The 12,286-nt window shown below is 40.6% G+C and overlaps 1 protein-coding gene across 3 annotated transcripts in view; it reads right to left on the reverse strand.

Annotated features, from left to right (window-relative positions):
• rb1 (retinoblastoma 1) overlaps positions 1-12,286 on the reverse strand; it is a 206,405-nt gene that overhangs the window by 123,443 nt on the left and 70,676 nt on the right. For all 3 annotated transcript variants that reach the window (XM_072584569.1, XM_072584568.1, XM_072584570.1), the window contains 4 exons: positions 11,239-11,355; positions 11,077-11,133; positions 7,173-7,204; positions 6,991-7,073 (listed from right to left, as the gene is read on the reverse strand). In XM_072584569.1, the coding sequence (XP_072440670.1) occupies positions 6,991-7,073; positions 7,173-7,204; positions 11,077-11,133; positions 11,239-11,355 (289 nt within the window). The remainder of the gene's footprint in view (positions 1-6,990; positions 7,074-7,172; positions 7,205-11,076; positions 11,134-11,238; positions 11,356-12,286) is intronic.

The following is a 12,286-nucleotide window of genomic DNA, read 5'->3' on the forward strand; positions in this document are numbered from 1 at the left end:
AAAGCACTGATTATTCTGGGCTTTATAAATATAGCCAGGACGTTATGTTAAACTCATTTTATAACGAAAGTTGGCCCTAGCTGGAATAATGTGTGTAATTCTGGGCCTCACTTTAGGAAGGACATTAAGCCTTTTGTGAACATACCAAAAAAAAATGTCTTAATCCAAAAAGAAAACATTGCTGATGCTGCAAATTTGAAATAAAAACAGAAATACTCAGGTATTCCAGCATCATTTGTGTAAAGAAAAACAGAGGTAACACTTCAGGTGATCTCCAGCGTAAAGCGATCATGATATATTTAGCACCAGAGATAGAGACCAACTGTTTGGCTGCTTATCATTTCCTCTAGCCTTTTGAAAGGACCTTTTCTGCTGCCCTGGCTCTGCACTTAATCAATCTACAGATTTCATCCTATTCCCTGCAATGCCCTCTCTCTTACCTTGCCCACAAGAGTCACCTTAAGCTTCAAATGTTATTCCAATTTCCTATATCCCTTACTGACCTGAGGACTGGAGTTTCCTGATGAAGAGCTTTTGCCCGAAATGTCGATTTCGAAGCTAATTGGATGCTGCCTGAACTGCTATGCTCTTCCAGCACCACTAATCCAGAATCTGGTTTCCAGCAACTGCAGTCGTTGTTTTTACCTAGTCAAATATCATGTTGGCAGTTTGGGAAATTTAAATTCAATAAAACTCAAAAAGAAGCCAGCCTAATGGTGACCACCACCTGTTGTTGAAAATGCCTTAGCATGGTGGACTTTTGAATGCCCTCTTGTCAATTAGGGATGGGTAACAAATGCTGGCCCAGTAAATAGCAAGCCTCTGTTTTGATATTATGTTGATCTGTCATCTTGAATGGAGTCCATATGAATGTTACTGCCATAGATAATCTCAGAATCCCTTCGGTACAGAAGCAGATCATTTGAACCATTGAGTCCACACCAACCCTCTGAAAAGCAGTCCATCCAGACCCCTACCCTATGTAAACCTGTATTTCCCATGGCTAATCCACCTAGCCTACACATTCCTGCACACTATGGACAATTCACCTAACCTGCACATCTTTGGACTGTGGGAGGAAATCGGAGCACCCACAGGAAACCCATACAGACACTGGAGGAAAGTGCAAACTCCACACAAATATTCATTGAGGATGGAATCAAACCTGGGTCCCTAGCAGTGAGAGGCAGCAGTGCTAGCCACTTAGCCACCATGTATCCTGGTCCAACAACCTGAATGGTTGGTATAGGGATGGTTATTGCCACAGCTCAGCTGCAGAAAGCAGAGGGCAATGGTCAAAGGATGTTGTGTGGCCGGAAGCCTGTACCCAGTGGTAGACCACAGGGTTTTCATCGAGGTCCCTTGCTGTTTTGGGTTATACCTTAATGATCTAGACACAAATATAGGAGACAAAATCACTTAGTTGGCAGATGACACCAAAATTGATGGTGTGGTAAATAATGAGGAGAAAGCCTTAAAGTACAGACTGATAAAGAATGCCTGGTCAGATGGGCTAATCAATGGCAAATAGAATTTAATCCTGACAACTGTAAAGTGATATATTTTGGGAAGACAAGGCAAGGGTTTACACATCGAATGTTAGGTCTCAGGAAGTACAGAAGATCACAGGGATCTTGGTGTACCGGACCAAAACTTCTTGAAGGCAACAGGACAGATAGATAGGGTGGTTATGGCAGCATGAGACATTTGCCTTTATTAATCAAGGCACTGAATACAAGAGCAAGAATGTTCTGTTAGAGCTGTTAGGCCACTGGTGGAGTACCACGTGCAGTTCTGCTCACTCCATTATAGGAAGGATGTCACTGCACTAGATGGGCTGAACAGAATCACCAGGACGTTGCTTGGGTTGGAACAATTCAGAGTTGTTTTCCTTTGAGCAAAATTAAATATCACATAACACCAGGTTATGGTCCAACAGTTTTATTTGAAAGTACAAGCTTCCAACTAAACCTGTTGGATTATAACCTGGTGTTGTGTGATTTTCAACTTTGGGATAAAAACAATGACTGCAAGGACTTTTGCCCGAAACGTCAATTTTGCTGCTCTTTGGATGCTGCCTGAACTGCTGTGCTCTTCCAGCACCACTAATCCAGAATATGATTTTCAACTTTGTCCACTCTAGTCCAACACCAGCAACTCCACATAATTCCTTTGAGCAAAGAAGGTTGTGAAGGGCCCTGACTGAGATGTATAAAGTTCTGGGGGATAGATAGAAATTTCTCCCCTGATCAGAGGAATCAATAATCAGGAGATTTTGAAGAGATTTGAGGAAACAGCTTTCCACCCAGAAGGTTATAGATATCTGGAACTCACCTGTCTAAAAAGTGTGGAAGAAGCAGAAACCTCAAGTTACTTAAGAGCTATTTAGATAAACACTTGAAACACCATAGTATACAAGGCTACAGGCCAAGTGCCAGAAAATCACATTACATCAGATGGATATTTGATGACTAGTGTAGACATCGAATAGAATACCAAGAGTGCTGAAAGATGTGATTCTGTCCACTAAGTCCACACTGACCTTCTGAACAGCATCCTACCCAAACCCATAATGCACATAGCATTGCATTTACCATTGCTAATCCACCTGGCCTGCAGATCCCTGGTCACTATGGGCAATTTAGCATGGCAACCCGAGCACCCAGTGGAAACCCACACAGAGACAGGGAGAATGTACAGTCATCAAAGACTGGAACCGAACCCAGGTCCCTGGAACTGTGAGGCAGCAGTGTGAGTCATTGTGTGATCTTAAACACTATGGCTGAAGGGTTTCTGTCCATGCTGTAAATATTCTGACTCTCTAAGCTCTAAATAGCTTCAAGCATCCACTCTACTGCAATAAGGAAGTAGTGTAAATGAGTTCCAGGTTTCACAGCCAAAACAGTTCAAATAATTGTCTGGTAACACAGAACAAGAAATCAAGAGGGGGGAGAAAGGAAGGTAGAAGGTACTCTGATGTCCAGAGCATCAGAGGCAATGTCCTCACAATGAACACTTTTGGGTTTAAAAGGCACATGAGTACAGGAAAAGGAAAGGTCTAGAGGGATATGGGCCAGGAGCAGGCAGGTGGGACTGATTCAGTTTGGGATTATCTTTGTCATGGACTGGTTGGACCGAAGGGTCTGTTTCCGTGATGTATGACTCTATAACTTGACTGCTGAAAAAGGACAGTTTCATCAAATCTTTTTGTCTTGTATTCTTCAGAACATTTGCAAAAATAACAATGTAAAGGGGACATTTTATCCTGTAGGAGAAAAGAATACAGATTGATTGTAAGTGGACTCAGATTGGTAGAGGCATTGCCATAGAAAATGACTGGATAATGGGCAGTCCAGTCAGGTCATCTCCTCTGCCCTGAAGCTCTTCAACCATGTCCTGAACTCTTAGCTACCTTCTCCCCAGCCCCACCCCACTCCCATTTATCTCTCCACCCCGGAGGCTCCCAGCCTGTTTCCTGACGAAGGACTTTTACTTGAAACGTTGATTTTCCTGCTCCTCGGATGCTGCCTGACCTGCTGTGCTTTCCCAGCACCACTCTAATCCTAACTCTGATCTCCAGCATCTGCAGTCATCACTTTTGCCTTCATGCAAAGACAAGCCATGCTCACTTCGCTGTCCTAAATGTGCACTATCAATATATTACTGAATCAATGGTTCGGAACTGAGCTAGTGAGTGGATCAATGGATGGATGAGTGAATGGATGAGCAGTTCAGAGTCATAGTTATACAGCATGGAAAGAGACCCTTCACTCCAACTTATCCATGCCGATCAGATATTCTAAATTAATCTAGTCAGCATTTGGCCCAAATCCCTCTAAACGCTTCGTATTCATTCATATACCAACTAGATACCTTTTAAATGCCGTAATTGTATCAGCTTCCACTACCTCCACTGGCAGTTCATTCCATACATGCACCATCCTGTGTGAAAAAGTTGCCCTTAGGTACCCTTTATATATTCCCCCTCTCACTTTAAACCTATGCCCTCTGTTGTGGTTCTGTTCGCCGAGCTGGGAATTTGTGTTGCAAACGTTTCGTCCCCTGTCTAGGTGACATCCTCAGTGCTTGGGAGCCTCCTGTGAAGTCCAGAAATCTATACAATCAACACAGGAATTCTTGGACATCATCAGAAATATACACATAGACAAGGAAGAAACCATGGTCTCATTCGATGTAACGGCACTGTTCACCTCTATCGACAAAACCCGAGCCAGAGAAACAATAGCCAACCTGCTGGACATACAGAACAGACAACAGGACGTTGAACCTGTCAACAAAGACGGCATACTTAAACTACTGGACCTGTGCCTCACAACACACTTCACATTCAACAACCAGATATACGAACAAATCACCGATCTTCTGGACTCATAGCAGAAGCAATAACGCAAAGGTTAGAAGAAACAGTCTAACTGCAAATTCAACCCAAACTCTGGGTCAGATATGTAGATGACACCTTTGTAATCATTAAAAAGTCAGAAATAGAGAACACACACGTGATCGTCAATGCCACACTCACAGGAATCCGATTCACGAGAGAGGAAGAAAAGGATAACCAACTCCCATTCCTAGACGTGATGGTACAGAGAACACCGAACGGAGAATTCACCACAAAGGTATACAGGAAAGCCACACACACAGACCAAGTCCTGAACTATGAAAGCAACCAGCCCAACACACACAAACAAAGTTGCATCAAGATACTATTCAAAAGGGCCACAACACACTGCAGCACACCAGAACTGCAAAAAGAGGAAGAACAACACCTATACAATGTATTCGCCAAAAACGGATACCCCGGCAATTTCATTAACAGATGCCCAAGGGAAAGACAACGGACCGAGGACATGCCACAACCCAAAGGACTAGCCACACTACCATACATCAGGAGCATTTCCGAACTGACAGCCAGACTACTGCGACCACTAGGACTCATAACAGCACACAAACCAACAGCCACTCTCAGATAACAACTCATCAGAACGAAAGACCTGATACCCAGCAGGAGCAAAACCAATGTAGTGTACAAAATCCCATGCAAGGACTGCACAAAACACTACATAGGACAAACAGGAAGACAGCTAATGATCCACATCCACGAACACCAACTAGCCACGAAACGACACGACCAGCTATCCTTAGTAGCCACACACACAGATGACAAGCAACATGAATTCGACTGGGACAACACTACTATTATAGGGCAAGCCAAACAGAGAACAGCCAGGGAATTCCTAGAGGCATGGCACTCATCCACAGATTCAATCAATAAGCACATCGACCTGGACCCAATATACCGGCCACTGCCGCGGACAGCTGGAATTGACAACCGGAAGCGGCAGAGACAAGCCACTATAAATGCCAGAGGAAACATCACAGGAGCGCTTCACAGGAGGCTCCCAAACACTGAGGATGTCACCTAGACAGGGGACGAAACGTTTGCAAGACAAATTCCCAGCTCGGCGAACAGAACCACAACAACGAGCACCCGAGCTACAAATCTTCTCCCAAACTTTGAACCTATGCCCTCTAGATTTGGACTTCCCAACCCTGGTGAAAAGACTTTGACCTATTTACCCCTTCCATGCCTGTCATGATTTATATACCTCTATAAAGTCACCCTGCAGCCTCTGATACTCCAGGGAAAATAGCCCCTGCCTATTCAGCTCTCCCTATAGCTCAAACCCTCCAACCCTGGAAACATCCTTGTAAACCTTTTCTGCACCAAGTTTTACACCATCTTTCCTAAAGCAGAGAGACGAAGGTGAGTGGGTAAGTCAATGTGCAAGAAAGGGCAAGTGAGGAAAATGGGCAGAGCAGCAGTTGGGAACATGGTGAGGTAGAATGGCAATAATTGGAGGGGTAATCAGGTTTTTTTGAAGGTGGTGGTGTTGAGTGTTGGATGGCCAGTCGTGATGGTTTACTGGATTATTAATCAGGGCTGTTTAGAAAGTATGGCTACACAGGAGTTGCAATAGAGTTTCTTTCCTTTATCATTTCCACTGTAACTACTCACAGCTAAGTATATCAGGACAGCCTGAAGTCTCCCACACTAACTCTTGGTTGGAGACTTTTGTTGAGGGTTCTGGAGGTTAGGGAAATTGCCCTATCAGAAGTTTAAACTTCCTGCCGTTGTCTGTCTGGTCTCCTGACAATTCAAAGAGGAGAAGATCTAGGCCATAATTTGTAGTTTCTTCATTTTATGCCAGCAGGGAAGCTCATCCTTCCTTTGTCACAGCTAACTACTTAAACTGTAGCTTCAAAGTTTTAGAAGACAAGTTGCATAAATGGTTAGTTTTGGAGATTTCACACAGGAATGATGAGACAAGATTGCCTTTCCTGCAGCTGACCATTATTGGTGAACTGCTATCAATACAAAGAAAAATTGAAGGATAACATACAGACATAAATATTCCAAGTTTAATCTGCTGCCTCAAAATTCTCTACCCAAAGGCTGCTTCATATAAAACCTACTTTGTCTCCCAAACTGGCTGAGAACTGTCATGAGTACTGCTAAGAAAACCACCATAACACTCAATGCAATAATTAGCAACAGGCATTGTCATTTTATCCCAGTGTATACTAAGCATATGGGGAGGGCTCTTGTGGTACAATGTTATTATCCCTAGATCTGAGCCAGAACACTTGGGTTCAAGTCCCACTTGTTCTAGATATGCGATAACACATCTGAATAAATGCATTATTATATTCAAGTGTGGCCTTGAGGTTTGCTGCTTTAATTTGAATGGAGTTATCAGGAATGGCAAGTTTTGCTTCCTCTGGAATACTTCATGGCTTGTTAAAAAAACAGACAAAGCAAAAAATTTTTTAAAAACCCAAGACTTATCAAACCTAGAGATCACAAACAAAATGGAAAATTTTGAGCTAAATGGTAATGAAATTGTACTACTGCAAACCAAAGAGCTTTTGACAAAATATTTAAAATTTAAAGACCCATTATGTACTTACAAGTAGTTCCATATGTGGTCATGACCACCTCCACAGCACAGGCGAGTAGAGATCCATGAAATGTATCATCATTCAACAACTTGCTACAAAACAGAGGGGAAGAGATCATATGAAAATAGATCTTTTTTTTAAAAACAGTGAATTGGTTTCACGTTTTCTGAAGGAAATCTAAATAAATTTACCTAAAATTTTGGACAGAGAGACGTTCTTCTTCCTGGAAATATAATACAGACCAGTGACTAAACAAACTAATGCACAGAACACAGCTTTCCAAAAGCATTACTAAAGCAATTAATCCCATGGCAAAGCAGTTTGAATTGAACTGTGTAGAACTAGACCTGAAGTTTGAAAGGCTTTACAGAAAAGAACAAATCAACCTGCTTTAGTTGACAAAATCCTCCTCTGTACCTTCAACCTGTCTGTTTGACCACTACATTGTACTTGGTTCCATATCTAGGCTGTCACTCTAGAGGACTGAACAGAACAATATTACAGTGGCATGTTTCAGAAGAGATGTGCAACAGATACCTTGTTTGTTGTTGAAGGGACATTAGAAAGTCTATGACACAATTAAACATTCTTAGGGTCTTTGTTCTAGATAAGAGTTTCCCTCAAGATGATAAAAGAATATTAAGCAACACTCCTATTGCAAATTATAGCACATTTCTGGCAGAAAATGAACAATTTTATTGAATGATGCTATATAGATATATAACTAAGTTTAACATTATCTAACAGCTAACACAATGCCACTGTCTGGCAATCTAGCTAGGCAAGGCTCCTTGGGCAAAAGTGACTATAATATAGAATTCTTCATTAAGATGGTGAGTGGGACTGTTGATTCAGGCAAATTTTGACGGAATGAGGCACAAGCTGGCCACGATAAACTGGGGAAACATTACGTAAGGGTTACTTGAAGTGGTTCAGCTATGACAAACATTTCAAGAATGCATAGATGAACTGCAACAATTGTTCATTCCTGTTGAGCCCAAAAAGAAAATGGGGAGGGCAGCCCAACCATGGGTAAGTAGGGAAATTGTGGATATTATTAGATTGAAGAGGCATACAAATTGGACAAAAAAAAAGCAGGCCTGAGGACTGGGAGCAGTTTAGAATTCAGCAAAGGAAGACAAAAGGATTAATTAAGAAGAGGGGCAAGTGATAACAAGATTAGCATGCACGGAACATAATAATTGATGGTAAGAAAGCAAACAGAAAGAGACTAGTGAAGACAAATGCAGGACCTTTCAGTCAGAAACAGGGGAATGATGAATAATGGAGAATGAACACAGGACAGGCAAATTAAGTACATGCCTTGGTTCTGTCTTCACAAAGATGAACCTAAATAAGATCCTAAAAATGTTGGGGAAACAGTCTCCAAAGGGAGGTACTGAAGGAAAACAGTATTTGCAGGCAAATAGTAAAGTGATGGGAATAAAGATCAATAAATCCCCAGGTTATATAATCTACATTCCAGAGTACTTAAGGAAATCGACATAGCTGACCACCAATGTGTCCACTATATCTATCAAGATTTAATAGATTCTGGAACAGTTCCTATGGATTGGAGACTAGCTAATGTAACTCCACCATTTAAAATAGACAGAGAGAAAACAGGGAATTATTGATCGGTTGGTTTGACATTGGTAGTGGATAAAATGTTAGAGACTGTGGAAAAAAAATCTAATAGGACAGCAATCGAAAAATAGTGATGGGATCAGATTGAGACAGCATGGATTTACCAAAGAGAAACCATGCTTGACAAATTTATTGGAATTTTCTTTCAAGGATGTAACTAGTACAGTTGACAAGGGGGAGCTAGTGGATCGCTCTGGTCTTTTGGGTTTTCAGGTGGCTTTCCATAAAGTCCCACCTAAGAGATTAGCTTGTAAAATTTAACTGCATAGGATTGGGGGTGGTGTACCCAACATGAATAGAAAACTGGCTGGTAGACTAAGTGGTAGGTAGTGATTAATGCGGTATTGCAGGGATCAGTGCTTGCACCCCCCAGCTATTTACAATATATATAAATTATTTTGATGAGTGAAACAGCTGTAAAACCTTCAAGTTTGCATAAGACACAAAGCTGGGTGGGAATATGAGCTGCAAGGAGGATGCAGAGATACTTCAGTGCGATTGGGAAAAGCTGAATAAGTGGACAAATGCATGACAGATGAAGCATAATGCAGATAAATGTCATGTTATCCACTTGGGTAGCAAATCCAGGAAGGCAGATTATCTGAATGGGGTTAGAACAGAAAAGGTAAGGTGCAATGAAACCTGTGTATCCTTGTACACAGGTCACTGAAAGTAAGGTACAAGTGCAGCAGGCGATGAAGGCAGCAAATTTTACATTGGCCTTCACAGCAAGAGGACTTGACTATAGGATCAGGGATGCCTCATACATCTACAATTGTACAAGGTCTTGGCTAGACCACACCTAGAGTAGTATCTGCAGTTTTGGTTTACTTACTCAAGGAAGGATATTCTGACTGCAGAGAGAGTGCAATGAAAGTTTCCCAGACTGATTACTGGGACGGCAGAACTGATGTATGAAGATAAACTCAATTGGTTAGGACTATAATCACTGAAAAAATATTTTTTGCATTGCTTTCCTGCTTATCCAACAATACCTGTGGATTTGTGCATGCAAATGTTCCCTACCAAAATTAAATAGCATAGTATTTAATGTTAAACACAGAGCAATAATGGTCACTTGAATGATCTGGTGGAAGGTAAATAGGTTCAATGAAACCATATCCCAGCAAGATGTATAGGTGCAAAACTGAGGAGAACAAAATTACTGATTATGTAGGTACTTTAATCAGACAATCTTGAAATAAAACCACCATAGTATTCTATATTTATCAAATCATTTCACTTTAAAGCTCCGCCAGATTAGTTTAGAATTGAAAAGACCACCAGATATCATAACTTATTGTTATATTATTTGTTCATGTATCATTGGCAAAAGTCAACACTTGTTGGCATCTATAACAATGGCAGCAAACTGCCTTCTTGAATTGCTGCAGTGCATGCAATATATCAACATCTACAATACTGTTGTTATGAAGCTGAAGGCATATACTCTACCTTTAAGAGAGAGAGAATGCTTTTCTGAACTGAAAGATTACAAGCACCTGTGTATATGTGACTAGATGGCAGTCCCAGAATGTACTGGAAAATTGAAAATGTGACATTTGGCTGTGAAATGAATACCTGAGTTTTGGTTGCTGTTTTGACAACAATTCAAATTTAACCAATGTAAATTATGCCCCAGGATACTAAAACTTAATTGAGTTTGCATTTATTACTTTGCCATCATCGAACCAATGAGACGGTCCGATGTTGGGAGTATAAGAATGGGGACATTTTCAAAATTGGTCAGAGAGCAATTGCCATTGAACAGTGAGCAATTGATATACAGTCGGAGAGCTAACTGCCCATCTAACACCTTGCTCTCAAAGAAATTAGAAAACACTCTCTATCAAAAGGTATTTTTCCATGTAAGACCTACTCACAGTAAAAGGACGATGACTCTGGGAGATCAGCAGCTGGAAGAGTGAAGACAAATGGGAAGACAAAGACTGTGTGGTCTTAAAATTAAGTTAATGTAGTGTTTTATTGGAACAGTGTATATTTTATAAAGTTGGAGTCAGATAGTAAGTCAGATAGTTAAGAAAAGGTGGCCTTGAATTTGTGAATAGTTGTTGTTTAGTGTTCATGATCAGAGTTAAGAAAATGAAGTGTTATTTTATTTAAATAGTGGAATTTAGAAGTTCTCTGTCACTCATATTTTAACAGATTATGAGACAAGGAGAGCTTTTCTGGGCATTTGGTTTAATTAACAGTGGGGTTTGCTTGCGTGCTGTAACACTGTCCAAAATATATTCATGAATTCTGACCAATCATTGCAAAGAAATGATGAGTTTAACTTAATGGGAAATTAGCAAATGGAAATATTTCCATTTGGCTGCAGCTTATTTTCTTTAAAAAGATTCCCAGCTTCACTCCAGTCAAGATTCTGGTCACTGGAATGATTCTCATCTCTTTCATTTCCTTCTTTTAATAGCAATTGAAACTTACCGATTTCAACATAGATTCCATAACCCTATAATACAAACGTACACCAAGCTTATATCGCTGAAAGAAAAGAAAATAATTTGATCAGAACAATAAATTATTTGTTTAAAGCATATTAGATAAATATTTATGGCATTTTGAAAGCAAGCAAAAATAAAAAAATACCTGAGAGCCGATCTCAACCCATCCTTCTCCAACAGCCTGAGCAAAACTTTCCCGAAACTTATGACCCAGATTCTCCACTCTACTAATAATATCATTAGTCGGGTTCACTGTACAATTCTAGAGAAGTATAAAGACATTCAAATCATTATTTATGCAATGGAAAGCAACAGCTAGATAATAAAGAAGCCCCTTTAAAAAACAGGACTTTTCAAACCTCCACTGAATTAAAGCTATGAGATGAGAGGTACCTAACAAAAACTATCAAAGGTAATGATTGAAGTAATTGGGAGAATAAAGTGCAGAAATATAAGCATTATTTAAGATGCAAATTCCAATGTAAGAGTACTAAAAATTCTCCTGAACTAAAATGTCTTAAATGCCCAATCCCATATAATTTAAATGAGAGGATTTACATAAAAATAATGATTCAAATTTTGAAGTCAACAGCAAAGCTACTGACTTTGAAGAAAGCCACCACCAGGATCTCGCAAGTTACATGGTGTGGATTTTATCTTTCCCACATTAATTTTCTTTTGATGCCAGCTATACTGAACTTCTGGCATCCAGGAGTGATAGCCAGGAGGTGGGCGGCACAGTGGCATAGCAGTTAGCACTGCTGCCTCACAGCGCCAGAGACCCGGGTTCAATTCCCTCCTCAGGCGACTGACTGTGTGGAGTTTGTACATTCTCCCCGTGTCTTCGTGGGTTTCCTCCGGGTGCTCCGGTTTCCTCCCACAATCCAAAAATGTGCAGATTAGGTGAATTGGTCATGCTAAATTGCCCATAATGTTAGGTGAAGGGGTAAGTGTAGGGGAATGGTCTGGGTGGGTTGCACTCCGGCAGGTCGGTGTGGACTTGTTGGGCCGAAGGGCCTGTTTCCACACTGTAAGTAAGTAATCTAATTACAGATTTACAAACCAGTTTTTAGACAAACTAAGAAATAAAAGACAGGTTATATCACTTTTCATAATTTTTATAGGAAACAAAACAAAGACTGGAACAAGCACATATTATTAAATGTAGAAGTTCAATTATTAAACAAACTTCA

The sequence above is a fragment of the Chiloscyllium punctatum genome, chromosome 15, assembly GCF_047496795.1.
Source record: "Chiloscyllium punctatum isolate Juve2018m chromosome 15, sChiPun1.3, whole genome shotgun sequence".
Lineage (NCBI taxonomy): Eukaryota > Metazoa > Chordata > Chondrichthyes > Orectolobiformes > Hemiscylliidae > Chiloscyllium > Chiloscyllium punctatum.